General features: G+C 40.1%; 1 protein-coding gene across 3 annotated transcripts in view; it reads left to right on the top strand.

The window, feature by feature from the left end:
• The window catches only part of CCDC83 (coiled-coil domain containing 83), a 72,905-nt gene that overhangs the window by 30,751 nt on the left and 19,483 nt on the right, over positions 1-22,671 (top strand). For all 3 annotated transcript variants that reach the window (XM_030918445.1, XM_030918446.1, XM_030918444.1), the window contains 3 exons: positions 251-418; positions 9,761-9,852; positions 13,427-13,495. In XM_030918445.1, coding sequence (XP_030774305.1) covers positions 251-418; positions 9,761-9,852; positions 13,427-13,495 — 329 coding nt within the window. The remainder of the gene's footprint in view (positions 1-250; positions 419-9,760; positions 9,853-13,426; positions 13,496-22,671) is intronic.

Raw genomic sequence — 22,671 nt, 5'->3', positions numbered from 1 at the left:
TTATGTATTTCAATCAACCCTCAAACCACACATCTACTTTATAATCAGAAGTTTAATTTTACTTAGATTTTGAATCAGGAGAGATAGATAACAATAGTTTGAATAGTTTAGAATTCCCTAAATTTTAGATATCAAATAGTATTTATGAGTTAACAGTATTTTAATATCAGATCTTAACTTCTTAAAACCAGATTGCAACATATAATGGTTACAAGGAAAACAGAAATGACACAGTGTCTTTTTTCAACAGATATGCGCATGCAAATAAGTAATGCTGAGAAACTATTTCTTGAGAAACTCAGTGAAAAGGAATATTGGGAGGAGTACAAGAATGTAGGGAGTGAACGACATGCTAAACTCATTACCTCCTTACAAAATGACATCAACACAGTAAAAGAGAATGCAGAGAAAATGTCAGGTCAGTTGCAACAAAACTAGTTCAAGTTTAATAAAAAACATATTTAGTAGGGCATACATTGGTGGAAGAAAAAAGTGCGTACTCCCTGAATCATTCATTATTCTGCTGTCAGCACAAGCAGCTGTGAGCCTAAGGGTAAAGGTGGAGGGAGGAAGCAGAAAAATGATCCCAGGACCACCTGTGAAACTGAGAAGGGGAAATAAAGAAATGGGCGGGTGGGGCGTGGTGTGGAGAAGCCCTGTGACCAATTGACTTTAAGAAAGAAGTTTCTGGCTGGATGCGGTGGCTCATGCCTGTAATATCAACACTTTGGGAGCCTGAAGCTGGAGAATCGCTTGAGCCCAGAAGTTTGAGACCAGCCTGGACAACATAATGAGACCATATCTCTACAAAAAAAATTAAAAATCAGTTGGGCGTGGTGGCTCGTGCCTGTAGCCCCAGTTACTTGAGAGGCTGAGATGGGAGGATCAGTTGAGCCCCAGGGTCAAGGCTGTAGGGAGTCGTGATTGTGCCACTGCACTCCAGCCTGGGTGACAGAGCAGACTTTGTCTCAAAAAAAGAAGAAAGAAGCTTCATTCAATGGATGGGGTCTGTATGTTTCCACACTGGGGGCAGGGGCAATTCCACCAAAATAGAAGTGTCCTGAGGCCAGGTTATATTAGAAAGAGAATTCACGTGGGGCAAGCTAAGTCAGATTAGCCACACTGGATAGCCAGAATCATCATGGAGAAATGTCAAAGTCAATTAAGTTGTAACCAGGGAAAAACTGGGGAACAAACATGAGATGAGAAGTGGAGAGGCTATAGAGTAGGATGCCATCAGGAGCAATGAAGCTTACCAGAACTGGATCTGGACACGATGAGGGCCAGCTGTCTGTTACTGAGGCAAGCATAGTGGCTTCAAAGAACACCAGAGACCCAGACACAGAAGAGTCATAGGACAGAATTAATGGGGGAAATATGGCCCAAAAGAGTTGTTGTGGGTGGATGATAGTCCAGGACCCAGCTGGAAATAGTGCCCTGCATTGTGGAGGGGTTCCTGTGGGTGGTTCCCACATTCCACTGTCAGGGCTTTCTGCTTGTGGACCAATTTGTATGTAAGTTTCTCAGCTTAGGGCCTCTGCACCACAGTGGTCGTGTAAACTTGGCCCCATATCAGTCTGGGCTTAGAGTTTCAATTTGTCAAAAGGTTCTTCTTCTGAAAAGAGAATGAGAGTGCCAGCCTGCTACTCCCTCTGTCCCCACTCAAATCCTCTCCCACTATTACCAGTTTCTTATGTAGCAGTCAGAAATATTCTATGCATATACATATATATATATATGTATATATCAGAAATAGCATGCTATATATATGATGGCTCACTTGCTTTTCATGTAACAATATGAACATCCTTCTAAATCAGTATATCTTAATACTGCCTCATTCTTCCAGTGGTTGCATTGTTTTATTGTACCTTTTTTTTTCTTTTTTTTTTAAATCTTTTTTCTTTTTTTTTTTTTTTTTTTTTTTTTTTTTTTTTTTTTTTGGAGACGGAGTCTCGCTCTGTCGCCCAGGCTGGAGTGCAGTGGCTGGATCTCAGCTCACTGCAAGCTCCGCTTCCCGGGCTCACACCATTCTCCTGCCTCAGCCTCCCGAGTAGCTGGGACTACAGGCGCCTGCCACCTCGCCCGGCTAGTTTTTTGTAGTTTTTAGTAGAGACAGGGTTTCACCGTGTTAGCCAGGATGGTCTTGATCTCCTGACCTTGTGATCCGCCCGTCTCGGCCTCCCAAAGTGCTGGGATTACAGGCTTGAGCCACCGCACCCGGCCCCCTTTTTTTTTTTCGAGACAGGGTCTCACTCTGTTACTCAAGCTGAAGTGCAGTTGCGTGAACACAGCTCACTGCAGCCTCAACTTCCCAGGCTCAGACGATCCTCCCAACTCAGCCTCCTGAGTAGCTGGGAGAGCAGGCATGTGCCACCATATCTAGCTAATTTTATTTATTTTTGTAGAGGTCTCACTGTGTTTCCCAGGCTGGTAACCATAATTTTTTTGACCAGTTTCTTACACATAAGCATTAAGGTTGTTTCTAGTCTTTTACTATTACAAATAATGCTGCAATAACTATCCTTACACATACCTTGTTGTCCTGTGACAAATATTCTTGTATTTATGTCATTTCATTTATGTGCGTCTCTGAAAGAAATGGTTGTGTGAAACAGACTGTTTATTTTACTGTGATAAATGTGGCCCTCCATAAAGGTTGTACCAAGTAGTACTTCTACCAGTATGCATGAGGATACCTATTTTCCCACATCTTCAACAACAGGGGGTGGTATCCAAATTTTTGTTCTTTGTCAGTCTTATGGGTAGAAAATGGTATCTCATTGTAGTTTTAATTTCCATTTCTTTTATTAAAAGTGACACTGAATGTGTCTTTTCATAACTTCAAGAGCCGTATGAATTTCCTTTTCCATGAACTTTCACATGTCACCCATTTTTCTATTGTGTTTTGGCACTTTTTATATTTTAAAGAAATTAGCTGTTTAACTGTGATATAAATTGCAAATATTTTTCCCATTTGTCATTAGTTTTTTTGTTTGTGGGTTTTTTTAATGAAGAAATGTTGTGCTTTTAAAGTGCCCAACTTACCAGTCTTTGATTTTATGTTTATGAGATTACGAATGAATTATCCAATATTTTATTCTAAAATTTTTATGGTTTTGTTTTCATATTTAAGTCATTGTTTTTGTGTGAGAGCGCAATCCAACTTCATTTTTTTACCAAATGGTTTTCCAGGTGTTCCAACATCATTTATCATCAATTTTTATCGTACTGATTTGAAGTGCTAACTTTATTATACTTTAATTCCTCATATATATCTGAATCTTTTTCTCTACTCTCTATTCTGATTCACTGATCTGCCTACGCATTTGTTAACCAGCAGAATACTTTTTAAAAGTTATTGTTCTGGTAGTTTCCAAATTTTTAAATATTTTAGCCAGTATTTATTTTACATTTTTAAAGTAGGAAAAGTGATCTTCTCATATAAACTTAACCCATTATCTTGATCAGAAGTTTGGATGATTGGGCCAGGCATGGTGTCTCACGCCTGTAATCACAGCATTTTGGGGAGTCCACAGTGGGTGGGTCACCTGAGCTCAGGGGTTAGAGACAAGCCTGGGCAACAGGGTGAAACTCCATCTCTACCAAAAATACAAAAGTTAGCTGGGTGTGGTGTCGCACACCTGCAGTTCCAGCTACTTGGGAGGCTTAGGTGGGAGGATCACCTGAGCCCAGTAGGCAGAGGTTGCAGTGAGCCAAGATTGCACCACTGCACTCCAGTCTGGGCGACAGAGACCTTGTCTTAAATTAATGAATTAATTATTAACTAGGATGATTTCTTTGACTTTAAATTTTCATGTGGTTGTATTCAACTTTGGGGTGGTAAAAACATTTATATATTGAATTACTTGCTGGTCAAGCCATGGGGCGCAGCCATAAGAAAATGGTTGTTATGGGCTTGTATTATTTTCCATTAGTTTTAGGGACTTCTCTTAACCATCCAGGTAGCAGCAGCCACTCCACCAGGGGAACTATTAAAACATATTGGGAACCACTAACTGGACACAATGAATATGAGCAAGACTCTTAAATCAATCTATCTGAAGGCTTACTACCATCATCCCCTCTTTTTCTCCTACCTTCTACACAGGCTTCCTTTTTTCATGATTTTCCTGGAATTCTCCTCCAATGATTATTGGGTTTGTGTTAGTTAGGCTGCTTTATATGCAAAGAACAGAGATAGACTCAGGCTATTGTTGGGCGCTGGGAGGTTGCTGTAAGTGAAACAGGATATTATAACTTTTTAAAGTCTCAGTTTACAATGAAGTGGCAAAATGAAATGAGATACCGCCACATAGATTTGCAATTTGATGAAGAAGAAAACCAGTTTCACACCTTTGACCATCGAATTCCAGTCTATACAAGAAGTTAGAGAGGAAAAGGTTGTTAGAAATTAGGGGACAACTTTTGGAAAGAGCTCTTGGTGTGCTATCAGTCCTACTCTTTCTCCCACCAAGGAGTAGGTAAAAGGTAATTCATCCTCCATCTCAAATCTGGGTGAAAGGTCTTCAGAGAGATTTCTCAGATGGTTCAGTATGTGTCCCCTGTAGTTTGGGCATTCAGGTCTAGTTTATGACTCATCCCTGAGAAATCTAGGGAATACATGGCTGAGGAGCTAACCGCGCTGACAGCAGAACACAAAAGAGATGGCTGCTGCCCTGGGCTGGGCCTGCACTCCCGAGTTTGTCAGGGCAAAGAATGGAGGAGTGTCTCTTGTCGACTTGTTATGAGAGTGTTGGGGAACAGTCATGTGAAATCTTGCCTGAGACAGCTGACTAGGGTGTTGGGGGCTGGTGATAGGTCCCCAACAGAAAAATAGGGATTTTGTTTGTGTGGGAGGGGAGTGCAGAATTGAAAACCAGAGACCAACAGAAAAGTTGTTACCAACCTCTAAGGACAGTACTTGCCCTGGATCAAGGGAATGCAGATGAAATAGCATTTGAAATGGGAAGCTTGTCCTCCAAAGAACCTACTAAAACACTCCCATGAGACAATGCATCAGCCTTAAATGCCATCTAGGTCCCGAAAGTGGACATGAGCTTGAGACAGCATCAGTCAAGTGAGAGCTTTCTTACCGTTTTCCATACTCCCCTCTTTCCTTCAGCACTGAGAGAGGAATCACAGAAGCTCAAGGCAGAGGAAATGGCAGCAGGCCCAAGTTAGGAAGGGGGATTGGCATAACTTTGAAAGAAGTTTAAATTGTTCCAATATTCTGGACATATTAATTACTTGTTGGAGGACCTTTTGTTACCACAAAGAAACCAGAAGTCATAGGATTTACCATATATTTTATTGAGCAGAAGTCAATAGCCTCACAGTATGAGTTTTAAAGGAGAGAGACAAAAATTAAGTTGCTTGACTTCCCAACAGTAATGCTTGTTGGCTGTAACACAAATAGGAAAGGGAAGACTGAAGACAGAATAATATCAGCGGTGGTTCTAGGCATGGCTCCTCCCGACATTTCTCTCCCCTGATCTGTGACTGTCCCTCTCATTGACGCCTCTGCTTTGCTCTGCATACCTGTCCCCCTTCTCTTCTACTTCCCACAAAACAGTTCTTGCAGTATTCTCCAGCTCAGTTCTAAAGACAGCTGGTGCCATCATCCACCTCATCAAAGATGACCAACAGCCTTTGTCCATGCCACCTCATGGGTCACCAGTCAGCCCCGGCACAAACTGTTCCTCAGTCACCTGCCTTATTCAGCAGCCTCCCCTGAAACCCAGGGGTGGGAGCAGAAAACACTTAGATCTGCTTCCCTGAACTTTAGCTAGAATGGGATATTGGGATACCAGTATAGAAAAGTCACTAACACATCCAGGCCAAGACTACTTCTCCTCAATAAAAGGAAAAGGAACCTTAGATTAAGCCCAGGAATACAGAAGGTGAGAGGTTATTACAAGTCATTAGATAACTACAGTCACACAGCATTTTTATTTTTGTCCTTTACTGGGGCACAGGACAGGGATTCTTAAGAGTTCTTTGTACACTAACAGCAAAATTTTTAAAATTAGTTTCAAGACTCCTTACAAAAAAGTAACATTGCTTCTTTGAATGTTACTTTTCTTGCCTATAAAATCAGAGTCCCTAGGTGATCTCCAAGAGGACTCACATTTCTAGCATCTGCTTATCCATGTCTTGTCTAATCCTTACAAGTTCCGTTGAGTTAGATATAATTAGGCCAGCTTAAAGATAAGAAAACAGAGGCCCAGAGAAGTTAACTGCCTTAACCAAACTCACAATGTTAGTAACAAATGGAACAGGAATTTGAACCGAGATGTGTTAGGCCCCAAATCCATCTGCTTCAAATAGTCCCCTGAATCTGATTCAGTGAGTTGGGGCGGCTCTAAAGAGATTACTACCTGGCCAGTGTTTCTGCTAGCTCCTGCTCAGTTTGCTCCAAAAGGGGCTGAGAAGAGGCCACTGCCACAGGAGAGGGTCACCACAATGGAGCTATGTGACCCCAGAAGTCAGAGAAGAGTAGATAACAAAGTTCTCAACAGGCCATGGAGGAGTAAACCAAAGCAGAGCCAGACACAGCAGGAAAGGTGCAACAGTGCAAAGCAAACTTTAGCCAATACAGTTTGGGGTCAGCTTCTGGGAAGGGACCCCATTAGATGGGATGTCTGAGAAGCAAGGAGTCTTCTGCACAGTACTAATCTCCCAAGCTCCCATTTGCAGTGTCTGGAGCTTTTACAAGGAGACTTTTACATGCCCCTACTTTCTTTGGCTGCATTCACCAATAAATGATTGTTACCAGAAGCATCATCTGAATCACAAAGGGTAACAATGAGATTCTCACATTCACCCTTGTGCTGAGTACTGTGTTTTTAAGAAGAAAAATGGTCCATACAATTTTATATGGAAGTTGGAAGAGAATCAAATATGAACATTGCTTTTTCAGTATTAATAAGGCAATCGAAAAAGCTACATCTTTAGTCAGAGTATATTTGATAATCTGTTTTTAAATTATTTATAGCAAAGAATTAATATTTCATGTTATCAAGCTCCAGGTTTTATGGTTTCTTTTAGATGCTAAGAATGTAAAATCCATTATGCTCCTGATCCATTGCAACTTTTAGATTGATTATTGTGTTTTGTAGGGTAGAAGTTCAAATAAATAACCAGCATTAAGCTGATGGGCTGGAGTGAATTGAAAAAAGAAATTCCATCAGAAAATGAGTTTGGAAGGATTAAAATATTCATGAGATTAGTTCAAATAAGTAAGAAAAATGCAGGCTGTATAAACGGGAATATGTAGGTTGGAATAATAAAGCCTTCCACTTCTTATTCTCTAGATGTCAAATTAGACTAACTCCAAAAACCTAATGAATTCTTCCTTATGAACTACTGCCTCACTCTAGTCCATCTCTATTAGAGGCAGAAACTGCCCTCTCCTGACCACCTTTTCTGGCCACCCCACAAGTTAGGAGAATGCTCCTTTTCTCTCTCTCTACTCCCTCTTCCCTTCCCCACCAAAGCTGCCAGAGAAGGAGAAGAGCCAATATTTGCTTTCTGGTGCTGAAGCCTCAGATCACTGCCCACCAAAGACTTGCAGTTTGCCAAGTTTGATTTTCTTCAAAGTATTTTTTGGCATGTATTGTGTCCCAGGGATACAGTAATGAAAATATATGGAAGAGAAATGTTTACTTTCTGCTCTTAGCAATTTCATCTAATAGGAGAAACTGCTATGCTAGTACAAAGTATAGATGAGGGCTGAATAACTCTTGCCCAGCTCTCTGGCCAGAGTTCCGGTGGCAGCTGCCTTAGTTGGGCTCCTGGTCAATTGAAAGACCAGACCTGCAGATGTCCTTCCCTACAGCATAAAATCCCTGAGGGTTCTGCTTTGGCTGAATCTGTTTCCCTTTGAAACAATGCCCTAAGTCAGGGGTCCCCAACCCCCGAGGCCACAGACCAATATTAGTCTGTGGCCTGTCAGGAACCGGGTCACACAGCAGGAGGTGAACAGTGGACAAGCAAGTGAAGCTTCATCTGTATTTACAGCCACTCTGCATCACTTGCATAACTGCCTGAGCTCCGCCTCCTGTCAGATCAGCAGCAACATTAGATTCTTTTAGGAGCGTGAACCCTATTGTGAACTGCACATGTGAGGGATCTAGGTTGCATGCTCCTTATGAGAATCTAATGTCTAATGATCTGTCACTGTCTCCCATCACCCCCAGATGGGACCATCTAGGTACAAGAAAACAAGCTCAGGGCTCCCACTGATTCTACGTTATGGTGAGTTGTATAATTATTTCATTATATATTACAATATAATAATAATAGAAATAAAGTGCATATGTAATGCACTTGAATCATCCCAAAACCATCCCCCTTTCCCACCCAATGTGGGGAAAAATTGTCTTCCACGAAAACAGTTCCTCATGCAGAAAAGGTTGGGGACTGCTGTCCTAAATGGAAATAAGGTTCAATAGTACTGTTAGTACAATACTGTTGTTTAGCTGTAGAATAAGTTTAGTGAGCCTCTGAATCTGTCCAGAAATCTAGCAGCCATGATTTTCAACATCATTTGTATGGGAAAATACTTTCTGAATTCCAAATAATTGTCCACCTATGTTATATAAATAAAGCACAACTAATGGGAACATATAACACGGAACTAATAAAACACAACTAACCTTGATTATTCTCAGATTAACTCATTTGGAGTAGTACAGTTTCCTCATTTTTCACATTACTGACTACCTAACTCAGTCCCTGATTACCTCCTCAAAAAAAGCTTTCTCTGATCACCCGATCTAAAATTGAGAATTTTAGTTTTCCTTCCTCACACACATCACCACCTGAAATATTATTTATTTACCTGTTTACTTATTTATGATCTCGCTTCCCCATTAGAATGTACATATCACAAGGACAGGGTTTTTTTCTGTCTTAACCAGTAATATTTGCAGTGTCTTACACACTGTTTGGCATACAGAAAGAACTTGATAGTTATTTGTTGAAAAAAGGAATGAACAAATTGGACTCATCTGTCCAGCTTTCTTATTCTCCATTCTTTAAAGCAGCCTTGCTGTCACAGTGTCTCATAGTCCTTAAGAAGGAATATTGATTACATGATCTCCAAGCATCTTTCAAGGCCTAAAATTTTATGATTCTTTGCTCTCTCAATAATGACATTTGTGAGCATACAAAAATCTTGAGAGGACAGAGAATCCTGTGCTTCATTTTCTGTCTGTCTTTCTCACCTGAGCCTAACTTATGACCAGGTCTATCAACTTTCTCAGCCCCCTTACTCCCTCCCTATTCTCCTCTCCTCGTTCTGTCTTTCCTGCCCCAGGAAACACATGCCAAGAATAGTGGAAATCTAGTTAGATGGAGTCAGACAGAATGCTACTTGAATAGATAATAAAGTCTTCATATTTCTGTTGTGGAGTAGTAAGTTGTGTGTATGAAGGGTAGACTGCCACACAAATGCTAAATTGTTTGAAATTCTGCCTTTGGAGAGAGAGTCCTTTGAAAATACAAATGTTCTTGTGTAAGAGATCTTAAACTAATTCACATTAACGTATTAGTAAATTCTTAGAGTCTATCTTCCAACTGGAGGAACTAGATTCTTCAGTAAAAATGTACCCTGAAAATTCAGAAAAAAAAAAAAAATGTGTAGAAAGGAGAACTGAGGATGATGGAAAATAAAATTTACTGACGTCATAGTTTTACCTAGAATCAGCCTTGATAAGGCTTTTAATTTTCTTTTCTTTTTTTTTTTTTTTTTAAGAACACTATAAAATCACTCTGGAAGATGCTAGAAAGAAAATAACCAAAGAAACTTTGTTGCAGCTGGACCAAAAGAAGGAATGGGCCACACAGGTATAATTCAATTTTCTTAAAAACAGAACAAAACAAACATTTTCCCACTATTTTTTCTTTGGGTATATTATAGTGGTTAAGAACTTTGGATAGATTCTCAGATTTGGGATGCTCAACCTGTAGTAATGGCCGTAACACAATATTAAAATAAAAGTTTTGAATGATTTATAAAATGAAATATAATTTTTCTAAAAAATACTTTCTTTTATATCCAAACCTAGGAATGTGGATTCTGAAGGTAGATAGTTTGAGTTCAAATCACAGTTCTACACTTACTGGTTGTATAATGAATTTGTTACTTAGCTTTTCTGGGCTTCTGTTTCCTAACCTATAAGATGAAGAATAATACTAGTATTTACCTTAAAGAAATAGTGTGAGGATTAAATGAGATGATTTAAGTACTATAATCTCTCACAAGAAACAAGAGCTCAGTGAATTTTTTCTTTTTTTTATCTTTTTTTTTTTTTTTTTTTTTTGAGGCAGGATCTTGCTCTGTTGCCCAGGCTGGAGTGCAGTGACACAATCACAGCTCACTGCAGTCTTCACCTCTTGGGCTCAAGCAATCCTCTCGCATCAGCCTCCTGAGTAGCTGGGACTACAGGTGTGTGCCACCACTCTTGGCTAATCAGTGAATTATTAATCAGTTATCTTTTTAAGTATAAGAAATATAGGTTGAATATCCCTTATCTGACACATGTTTCAGATTTTGAATTTTTTCAGATTCTGGAATATTTGTATTATACCAGTTGAGCATCTCAAATCCCCAGATCCAAAATCCAAAGAAGTCCGGGCTGGGTGCAGTGGCACCCTCCTGCAATCCCAGCACTTTGGGAGGCCAAGGCGGGTGGATTGCTTGAACTCAGGAGTTTGAACCAAGCTTGGGCAACAGGGCAAAACCCTGTCTCAGCTAGTCCCAGCTTAGTAGTGCCAGCTACTTGGGACACTGAGGAGGGAGGATTGCTTGAGCCCAGGAGGTCAAGGCTGCAGTGAGCCGTATCTGCACTACTGCACTCCAGCATGGGAAACAAAGTGAGACCTTGTCTCAAACAAACAAAACTGAAAAAGTGAAATTCTCCACAATCTGAAATTTTTTGAGTGCCAACATGATGCTCAAAGGAAATGTTCATTGGAGCATTTTAGATTTCAGATTCTCAGATTTTGCATGCTCAACCTGTAATAATGGTTGTAACAAAATATTGAAATAAAAGTTTTGAAAGAATTATAAAATGAAATATAATTTGTCTAAAAAGTACTTTCTTATATATCTAAACCTAGAAGAGTGTACTCTACATTGCTGGCACTTTAAAAATTTGGGACATAATATATTTTTGAGGCATAATTTTCAATCTTATATGTTCTCTAATTCCTTTGTTTTTACATAAAATACCTGAATTTTTTTTTTTTTTTAACAGTCTTGACCTCTTTTCAAACTATCCTCACCTCAGTGAGGTCCCCCACTGAGATTGTCTGTTCATCTGGGACATTCTTTTCTCAGAATCATAAACATCTGGTCTTTTTTCAAAAAGGTTCCTTACTGAATTTCAGTTGCTGTTATTTGTTGCATCCCTGTTGGTTTAGTTGTTCTTTTAGTCTTACTCTCTTATTGCATTATTTTTACTAATTTACACAAATACAGAAGGTTTTGGAAAACTGATCAGCAATCTGTTTGCTCATGCAATTCAGTCACTTTATAAGTGAATCTGACTCACTCACATGGTGAAATCAACCATTAAGTAATCTGACCATAGTTAAGATGATTCAAAGTAGATATATAGGCCAAATAAGCATATAGCTTCAAGCATATATCATGAGGACTGTTCTAAATATTCTTTCAAGCATTTCACATTTAACTCCCTCAGCAATCCAGTAAGCTATAGAGACTTGCTAATGAGGAGACTGGAGCACAGAGAAGTTTTATGACTTGCCCAGAGCAAGTGGGAGAATCCAGATTCATTTCAGGAGGGCTCCTTCAGATCACTGCTCCTAATCACTAAACTATACATTTTCTTTTCTCCACATAATGTCAAACACTCACATGCTTGAATGAATTTTCCTCATTTTAGCTGGCTATTTTATCATACAGTTCAACATCCTATAATCACAATGCTGTGCAACCTCAGATGCACATTAGAGTCACCTGAGAAATTTTTTTTAACTCAGGTGATGCCTGTATCTCACCCATGGAGAAGGCTGATATATTGCCCTGGGATGTTGTGTGGACTTCTGGATTTTTCAGTGCTTCTAGGAGATTCAAATGTGTAACTAAGGTTGAAATCGCCGAGCCACTGTTAGTGAATTCAGCCATTAGCCAATTAACTTCAGTTAGGAGCAGCTTCTTGCTTTTGTCCAAATGAAATTCTATGTTGGAGGAAACTAGAATTATTAGTTGTAGCTGGAGTATAAAAATTCCTGGCTCCTAAGAAATATAGGTCCACTTGTAATTTAATAAGCATGACCTAAAGAAAAACTTTTATGGCAAATCTTTCAACTCTTAAAGACTTTAATAGGGCTGGGCATGGTGGCTCACACCTGTAATCCCAGCATTTTGTGAGGCCAAGGCGGGTGGATCACTTGAGGCTAGGAGATCAAGACCAGCCTGGCCAACATGGTAAAACCTCATCTCTACTAAAAATACAAAACTTGGCCAGGCATGGTGGCAGGCACCTGTAATCCCAGCTACTCAGGAGGCTGAGATAGAAGAATCTCTTGAACCCAGGAGCAGAGGTTGCAGTGAGCCAAGATCACACCACCATACTCCAGCCTGGGTGACAGAGCAAGACTCCATCTCAAAAAAAAAAAAAAAGACTTTAACATAAATTTACGGTTAACACACTTTTCAATCATTTCTGTCCATGTTTATGATCTAGATTATTTTTCTTAATTTTTCTTCTTTTGGTTGTGCCCTTCAGTTACTAAATATTAAACTTGTACTATGGTATCCATATAAAAGCATCTTACAGAGAAATATATTTGGTTATTCACTATAAAATTCTTTTCAATATCCATGTAATTGAAAATAAATTTATATTTCATGAACCTACTGACAAAGTAAGACTATTTTGTCTTCTTTGTCTAAAATGCCTTTCTTCAGGAGACTATCCAGCTACAGCCTATCCTGAAACTACTTGCTGTTAGATTTACAAATATGTATGTTGTTATTACTGACATGCAAAATCTTTTCAAATTAAAAAGATAGTAATCTGTTCATGTTTTTGCTATATGTTGGATTATGTCTGTGACTATAAACTTAAAGAATGTTTGATCACTGCAGTTTAGCCATCTGAATTGTGAAACATGATTTCACCATAGCAGTCAGATTTGGTCACAATGCAGGTCAATTGAATGGTCAGTTACACATTGTCCAGTTCTCCAAATCACCTATAATGGACAGTGTAAATCAGAAAAAGCAATATAATAGGATAGTAAAGAATGAACAACCAAACCAAAAGTTCTTAAGTATGTTCCTAAAGTAATTGCAGACACAATCTAAATGCAGGTTAACTGCACATCACTGTTGCTAAAATTGTGAATCAGCATGTGGCAACTCTTCCTTAACCCGGAAACTTTCTTTTAGAATGCTGTAAAGCTCATTGACAAGGGCAGCTATCTAGAGATCTGGGAGAATGACTGGCTCAAAAAAGAGGTAAGTGGAATTTATCAAAAACAATTTCTTCGTTCTCACTTTTTTTTAACTAGAAATGACTTTTAATTATGAACTGAAGTCATGAGAAAAGCATGGTACCTTGACTGACTGAGACAAAATAAAATTCAAGTGGAGTCCTCATCTCACTACAAGCTGTTACTCAACAAATAACATAAATAATCTCAATAATAACCAAAAAAAAGTTGGGGTTTATAATTCACACAGTAAACTCAAATGTGCAAAGTTTCTTTATGTCCTAAAACTTGATTTGGTCTTCCTCATGAGCCTACTTCCTCCTGGGTGATGGGGCAAGTCTAAAGGACCATTCTAAGCTGATTCTCTGCTGGGTTAAATTGCCTCTTTTGGATGACATGGTCTCCTTTGGTCTGTACCACTGATATTTGAACCAGATAATTCTTTGTTATGAAGTACTGTACTGTTTTCCCTAGATTGTACATGCCGGTCGTCTGCTCTTCCTTCCATATCTCCTTACCCTCATCTGTCTAGAAAACTCCAACTCATCCTCAGGCTTGGACTTTGATTATCAATTTCCTTGTGAATCATTTTGTAATCCCTCCAGGAAATTTTGGGTGCTCCTTCCCCAGTGTTTCCTTGCTTTATTGTAGCTCTTGCTAAAATATGTTGAAATTGTCTATTTATGCATCTGTCTCATTAATACACAGAGCAGGCTATAGCTTTTCAACTATATGTCCATGGCACCTGATAAATAATCTGTGCTCATTAGTTATTGAATGAATGAATGTCAATGAATATAGATATACTCATTAAAGGCATTAATCAAATAAACAGCTTAGATCATAGGTGAAGGAAGCAGCTAGGTTAAAACCTTTGTGAACTGTTTATTGTAGTTCAAGATGGTAGGCTGCATCCTACCTCTCCGGAGGGCCCACTGAAATAAAATTATAAAAATTATAAAAATACAAAAAGAACTCATCCACAAAGAGAACAAGAGGAGTTAACTAGCAGGTGAGATTTCAGAAATCTTCTGAAAGACAAAAAGCAGATGTGAGAGTATGTTGTTGGATGAAACGGGAAGCTATTACTTGGGCCAGATGTTACAAGAGAACTACAGAGGATGTGCAAAACTCAATGTTTTTGGAAACCTGGGAGAGTCTCTGCTCAGAGTCTGTGTGAGCTATAGATGGTGGGAATGGGAACTGGAGCAGAAAACAAGAGGGTTACTTGATGGTCTGAATAGGGAATATCTGTATCAGTAAGCATCCACCATCACCCTCTACAATTTCCCTCACATACCACCAAAGTGTTTACTTTTGAACTAAGAACCTGATGACTGTCCTCTGAGAACACTAAACAAATTATCAGATAAAGGCAAAGGTTTCTAGTGTAGACATTAGATGTTTCTGTGCCCCACAGAAAATCCTTTCTATGTTGGCATTTAGGAAGCCACAACCTAATATCCCACTCCTGCCTTCTCATCCTTTGGGATTTGCCAGTTCACACCACCTGCCATACCACATACAGTCTCCAGTCCACATTCCCATTCAGAGGAAAAATTTGGTATGAAAACAGACCTGTTTACACAGTGGTGGGGAAAATCCATGCCATTCCCCAGACTTTTCTTTAATATAAATAGACATCCAAGGACCACCAGGCATTTGAGTACATTTAGCACAACAGAAGAGAAAGACCAAGTGAATTAACAACAAAATAAAAAGTAAACAATAACAACAAAAACAGCCTGTGGAAGAAATAGAAAAAATTTAGGGAACTGTAAAGGTCTTTTATTAGTATAATCAAAAAAATCTGGCCAGACATAGTGGCTCACACTTCTAATCCCAGCACTTTGGGAGGCCAAGGAGGGCAGATCACTTGAGGCCAGGAGTTCAAGACCAGCCTGGCCAACATAGTGAAACCCCATCTCTACTAAAATTACAAAAGTTACCAGGGCAAGGTGGCGCATGCCACCTTGGGAGGCTACTTGGGAGGCTAAAGTATGAGAATCGCTTGAGCCCGGGAGGAAGAGGTTGCAGTGAGCCAACATCCCGTCAATGCACTCCAGCCTGGGCGACAGAGTGGAAAAACAAAACAAAACAAAAAAATCTGGCCAGGTGCAGTAGCTCACACCTATAATCCCAGCACTTTGGGAGACCAGTGTAGGCAGATCACTTGAGTGCGGGAGTTTGAGACCAGCCTAGGCAACATGGTGAAACTCCCATCTCAATATATATATATACTTTTTAAATCTGAGAAGGTATTTTATTTATAGAACAAGATGTTTTAAGAACAAAAATAAAATATAAAACAAGAAATAGACCAGGCATGGTGGCCCACACATGTAATTCCAGCACTTTGGGAAGTCAGTGCAGAAGGATCGCGTTAGCCCAGGAGTTTGAGACCAGCCTGGGCAACATAGTGAAACCCCATCTATACAAAAACTAGAAAAGTTAACCAGGCATGGTGGTGAGCACCTGTAGTCCCAAATACCCCGGAGGCTGAGGTGGGAGGACTGCTTGAGCTCAGCAGGTCGAGGCTGCAGTCACCTGTGATTAAGCCACTGCACTACAGCCTGGGCAACAGATTGAGACTCTGTCTCAAAAATAAAATAAAATAGGGAACAGAGAACAACTCTCAAAACAGGGAAGACCACAATAAAAAAAAAAAAGGGGGAAGAAGAAAAATAAGAGACATAGAGTACTAATGTAAGATGTACAATATCCAACTAATACATAGTAATTTCAGAAAGAAAGAATAAGAACCAGAGCAGTGGCTCACTCCTGTAATCCCAACACTTTGGGAAGCTGAGGTGGGAGGACTGCTTGAGCCCAGGCATTCAAGACCAGACTAGGCAACATAGCAAGATCCTGGCTCTACAAAAAATTTTAAAAAATTAGCCAGGCATGGTGATGCATGCCTGTGGTCCCAGCTACTCAGCGGGGCTGAAGTGGGAGAATCACTTGAGTCCAGGAGGTCAAGGCTGCAGTGAGCTATGATCACACCATTGCACTCCTGCTTGGGTGACAGACTGTCTCAAAGAAAGAAAAAAGGGCAAACAGAGGGAAGGAAATCATCAATGAAATAATAGAAGAAAATATCAGGGTTCTGAAAAGGACATGAATTTTCAGAACACCAAGAACAAAAAGAAAATCCTAAAAGTTTCTGGCAGAAGCAGGTGGAGGTGGGGGTGAAGTTAACTACAAAGGAATAAGACCCAAACTGACATTCAATTTTTTCAATAGCAAAGTTCAGATGAAAAATTATTTTTAACTTGGAGTTCTATACTCAGCTAAACTAGATTAAGGACAAATAAAGCTATTTTCAGAAATGCAAGGGCTCACAACACTTCTCATGCTTTCTCAAGAATTTACTTAACCATGTATGTCAGCAAAACAAGAAAGTAAACTGATGAAGAGAAAAACAGGAAACAGTATACTTCCCAGTATACTAGGGAAGAAGTGTCTAAGGACAATAATTATGTTGCAGGCCTAAAAAGCATGCCGCCCAAGTTGAAACTGATCTCAATCCCAGGCTCTAAACCCACATATTCAACAGCCAGCTGTGCAACTCCACCTAAATGCACCGCAGACATCTCAAACTCCTAAACTGACTGCATCTTCCCTTTTTCCCAGAACTACCTCCTCTCCTACTCTATCTGTCCCACTTAAGGATTCCACCATTATCCAGTCACCCAAGCCAGAAACTTGCGAGTTAAGTCACCGCCTGTATATACTCAGGAGATTTGTTCCAGGACCCCCACCCCCACCCCGCCACTTATACCAAAATCCAAGCACACTCAAATCTGGCAGTCAGCCCAGCAGAGCCCATGTTTATAACATGGGTTATAGTATATAGCATGGGTTATAGCGTGTTTATAGTATATACCTCTGTATAGGCAGGTTTTGCATCCCAGGAATACTGCATTTTTTATCTGTGTTTGGTTGAAAAAAATTGGCATGTTGGCCAGGTACAATGGCTCATGCCTGTAATCCCAACACTTTGGGAGGCTGAGGCAGGTGGATCCTGGCCAACATGGTGAAACCCCATCTCCACTAAAAATACAAAAATTAGTCATACGTAGTGGTGGGCACCTATAATCCCAGCTATATAGGAGGCTGAGGCAGGAGAATCACTTGAACCCAGGCAGCAGAGGTTGCAGTGAGTTGAGATTGCACCACCGCACTCCACCCTGGGTGGCAGAGCGAGACCCCATCTAAAACAAACAAACAAAAAATCTGCATGTGTTGTTCAAGCACTAAATATTTTATTTTTATTTTATTTATTTATTTATTTACTTTTGAGACAGAGTCTCACTCTGTCGCCCAGGCTGGAATGCAGTGGCATGATCTCGACCCACTGCAACCTCTGCCTCCCAGGTTCAAGTGATTCTTGTGCCTCAGCCTCCCGAGAAGCTGAGATTACAGGCACATGCCACCATGCTCCGTCTAATTTTTTTTTTTTTTTTTTTTTTTTTTTTTTTTTTTTGTATTTTTAGTACAGACAGGGTTTTACCATGTTGGTCAGGCTGGTCTCGAAATCCTGACCTCAAGTGATCCACCAGCCTCGGCCTCCAAAAGTGCTGGTATTACAGGTGTGAGCCACCACCCCTGGCCAAAGAGCCAACTATTTTAGAAATGTTCTTTTCACTCACCACATTCAGAAGGCCTCCAAGTCCCATCAGTTCTACTTTGACTACCTCTCCTTCTCTGCTATCGTCCTATTTCAGGCCTCATTATCTCTCACCCAGATCTTTCAATTGTGTCTTACCTGGTTTTGTTTCCTGCCTAGACTGGAATCTTCCCCTTTCTCCTTCACACTGCCTCAGAGTTATCTTTCTAAAACATAAACCTGCCTGTAGTCCCAGTTACTTGGGAGGATGAGGCAGGAGGATTGCTTGAGCCCAGGAGGCGGAGGTTGTAGTGAGCCAAGATTGTGTCATTGCACTCCAGCCTGGGCAACACAGTGAGACTCTGTCTCAAAACATTAAATTAAATTTTAAAAACATTTAAAAATTAAATAAAATAAATGATTAAATAAATAAATAAATAAATAAATAAATGAAACATAAACCTGGTCTTGTCAATCTTCTGCATAAAACCGTTCAATGAATGACTCTCCAGTAAGTTCAGAGATTCCAGGAAGCATGAAAGGGGTTTTGCTCTTGACTGCTTTTTTAAAAAATAAACTTTTAAAATCAGTTTTAAATTTACAGAATTATTGCAAGGATACTAAGAGAGTTCTCATATACGCCACAGCCAGTTTCCTCTATTACTGACATCTTACATTGTATGGCACATCTATCATAATAAATGGAGAAGTACGTCTGGCCCACATTGTGTGCCATGCAGAGAAGTTTGAACTCTAGCAGTCAAACAGAGTCATTGAATTCTATTTCTTAGTAGCCTGTTTCCGGTTTATGAGGACAGCGGTACCTTAAGCTTATCTAGCCCAATCTACCCTACTACTTGAAATTCTCTTTAGATACAAAGTAGCCACCCAACCTGTGCTTCAATGCCATCTATGAAACAAAGTTCATTGCCTTTTGAGGGGACGCGCTTCAGCTACACGCAGTTCTTGTTAATGAGTTATTCTTATGTGATTCACAAACATACATCTTCAGCACTAACTGGTGTGTGTCCTCATCTCCGAAACTACATTTTTTTCCCTGCCAAATATTTTCATGTGGATATCCCAAAGACACTTCAAACTCAGTGTACCTAAAGCAGAACTCATTAAGTTTCTCCTCAAATATTCTCTCCTCCTTACATTTCCTTTTTCACCATCTGCCCAGACACTCAAGATAAAAATGTCACTGTCAGCTTCTACTCTTTCCTTTTTCTTGCTCTCTATTTGACTGAGTATAGTGAGTCTAGGAAACAAGGAATTTAAACATTCATATGCTTTCTATGATAATTGACAATTATCTTTAAATTGTCATTATTAAGTCATGGTGAATAGGAGTTCATACTATCTCCCCAAACTAACTAGGATGAATTCACAATTTTTAAAAAGGTATTAACAATTTTTAAGGCTGGGCATTTTGTTGGCTCATGCCTATAATCCCAGCACTTTAGGAAGCTGAGGCAGGCAAATCACCTGAGGTCAAGAATTCAAGACCAGCCTGGCCAACATGATAAAACCTCATCTCTACAAAAAATACAAAAATTAGCTTGGGCATGGGCCAGGCGCAGTGGCTCACGCCTGTAATCCCAGCACTTTGGGAGGCTGAGGCAGGAGGATCACCTGAGTTCGGGAGTTAGAGACCAGCCTGATCAACATAGAGAAACCCTGTCTCTACTAAAACTACAAAATTAGCCGGGCGTGATGGTGCATGCCTGCAATCCCAGCTACTTGGGAGGCTGGGACAGGAGAATTGCTTGAACCCGGGAGGCAGAGGTTGCAGTGAGCCGAGATCGTGCCATTGCATTCCAGCCTGGCAACAAGAATGAAACTTCGTCTCAAAAAAAAAAAAAAAAAAAATTTGCCGGGCGTGGTGGAGTGCACCTGTAATCCCAGGTACATGGGAGGCTGAGGCAGGAGAATCGCTTGAACCCAGGAGGTGGAGGTTGCACTGAGCAGAGATTGTGCCACTTTACCCCAGCCTGGGCAACAAGAGCGAGACTCAGTCTCAAAAAAAAAAAAAAAAAAGTTTTTAAAGGTAATAATTTTAAAACCTCAAGGTGAGCTCAACAGTTAAAGAATATTAGGGAGGGCCGGGCACAGTGGCTCATACCTGTAATCCCAGCACTTTGGGAGGCCGAGGCGGGCGGATCACGAGGTCAGGAGATCCAGACCATCCTGGCTAACACGGTGAATCCCCGTCTCTACTAAAAATACAAAAAATTAGCCGGGCGCGGTGGCGGGCACCTGTAGTCCCAGCTACTCGGGAGGCTGAGGCAGGAGAATGGCGTGAACCTGGGAGGCGGAGCTTGCAGTGAGCCGAGATTGCGCGGCTGCCCTCCAGCCTGTGCAACCAGAGCTAGACTCCGTCTCAAAAAAAGAAAAAGAGTATTAGAGATAAATTTACTTCTTATACATTTATTTATTTATTTATTTATTTATTTATTTATTTATTTATTTATTTTTTGAGACGGAGTCTCCCTGTGTCTCCCAGACTGGAGTGCAGTGGCACAATCTCGGCTCACTGCAAGCTCCACCTCCCAGGTTCACACCATTCTCCTGCCTCAGCCTCCCGAGTAGCTGGGACTACAGGCACCCGCCACCACGCCAGGCTAATTTTTTTTGTATTTTTAATAGAGACGGGGTTTCACCTTGTTAGCCAGGATGATCTCGATCTCCTGACCTCGTGATGCACCCGCCTCGGCCTCCCAAAGTGCTGGGATTACAGGCGTGAGCCACCACGCCCGGCCTATACATTTATTAAATACAAAGTATGATCCTAATCAAATAATTTAACAATACTTTTTTTTTTTTTTTTTTTGAGACGGAGCCTCACTCTGTTGCCCAGGCTTGAGTGCAATGGCACAACCTCGGCTCACTGCAACCTCCGCCTCCCAGGCTCAAGCGATTCTCCTGCCTCAGCCTCCCAATTAGTTGGGATTACAGGCGCCCACCACCACACCTGGCTAATTTTTCTATTTTTTAGTAGAGGCGAGGTTTCACAGTGTTGGTCAGGCTGGTCTCAAAGTCCCGACCTTGTTGGTCAGGCTGGTCTCAAAGTCCCGACCTCAGGTGATCCACCAGTCTCGGCCTCCCAAAATGGTGGGATTACAGGTGTGAACCACCTCTCCCGGCCTCAATTCACTTAATCTCATGAGAAGTTATAAATCTTAGGTTTAGGTAAAATGGCTACAAAAAAATTTGCATTTGACTAATAAGGGCTGTTTTCATGACTTGACTCTTCCTACTAAAGCCAGAAATTATGTTTCTGCTTCTCACAGTTCAATGGAAATAAATGACAGGAAAAAAAGTCTAAGGTTAATGGCATCAGGAACAAAAAGAACTTTATAATAAAGAACAAATTTATTTTATCACTGGGGCATGGCGGCTCACACCTGTAATACCAGCACTTCAGGAGCCCAAGGCAGGAGGATTGCTTGAGCCTAGGAGTTTGAGACAAACCTAGGCAATATAGTGAGACCACATCTCTACAAAAAAAAATTGTTTTTTAAGTAGCCAGGCATGGTGGCACACATCTGTGGTCGCAGCTACTCATGAGGCTGAGATGGGAGGATCACTTGAGCCTGGAAGGTTGAGGCTGTACTGAGCCATGTTCAGGCCACTATACTCCAGCCTGGGTGACAGAATGAGATCCTGTCTCAAAAAATAAAATAAAATAAAATAACAAATCATTTTATGAAAATTTAATAGATTTAATTTGTCTTTGTTTTAATAAATATTCATTTTTAACATTATTAAATTTACTTGCAAAAGTAATTAAAACTATTTCTGGTACCATCACAAGAACTGAAAATTGCCTGGAAACAGAACAATATATGTTAATTAATTTCTTTGGGGAAAGTTTAGAATGAGTAACAAAGGATATTTAATAATGGAACTAATGAAAATATTTCTACATTTATATCTCAGCAATAAAGAAATATTTAGATCACTGGGAAGGATACAGAGCTGTTTTGTTACATGATTGTCTTTCTTGTTGTTTTAATTTATAATTATTTTCTTTTTTTCATGTATTAGTTGTAATAAGTAACACTACATGATTTTTAATTATCTGGTTTTATTTAGCATGCTTATTAGAAAATGAAGGAAACTGGAATTTCCAAATGATTGAGATTAACAAATGGAAAGCTGGAGAAACTAGACAAAGGGAATCAAGGAAGTTACCATCCGGATTTCAAGTATGAGGAGACATAAGGCTAACTTGTATCTTTCAGGAGAAAATTTCAAGAACATATATTTTAATCAGGATCCTAGGTCCCCAACTTAATGTTTTAACTAAATTATCTCTCCCAGTTTCTATGTACATTTCTTGGGCATTTTGCTGGGGGGCGGCTGAGGCAGGGAAGGAAATATGGTCTTCCGCTTCTTCCTCCTTTTTACTTTCTGACCCCAGAAATCCAAAGGTGTTTGTAGGGTTATGAAAAAGAACTAGTTTTTATTCCCTAACATTTCAAAATACTGAGGGGGATAGCTATTGAGGAGCACATTACTATTCTAAAGGGATACGTGATGTCAGAGGAGAGCCTTAGCCTGAAAGAGTGGATGCAGCATCTCAAAAG

Source organism: Rhinopithecus roxellana, chromosome 15 (assembly GCF_007565055.1).
Source record: "Rhinopithecus roxellana isolate Shanxi Qingling chromosome 15, ASM756505v1, whole genome shotgun sequence".
NCBI classification, from domain to species: domain Eukaryota; kingdom Metazoa; phylum Chordata; class Mammalia; order Primates; family Cercopithecidae; genus Rhinopithecus; species Rhinopithecus roxellana.
This window is presented reverse-complemented; position numbering and strand designations above follow the sequence as displayed.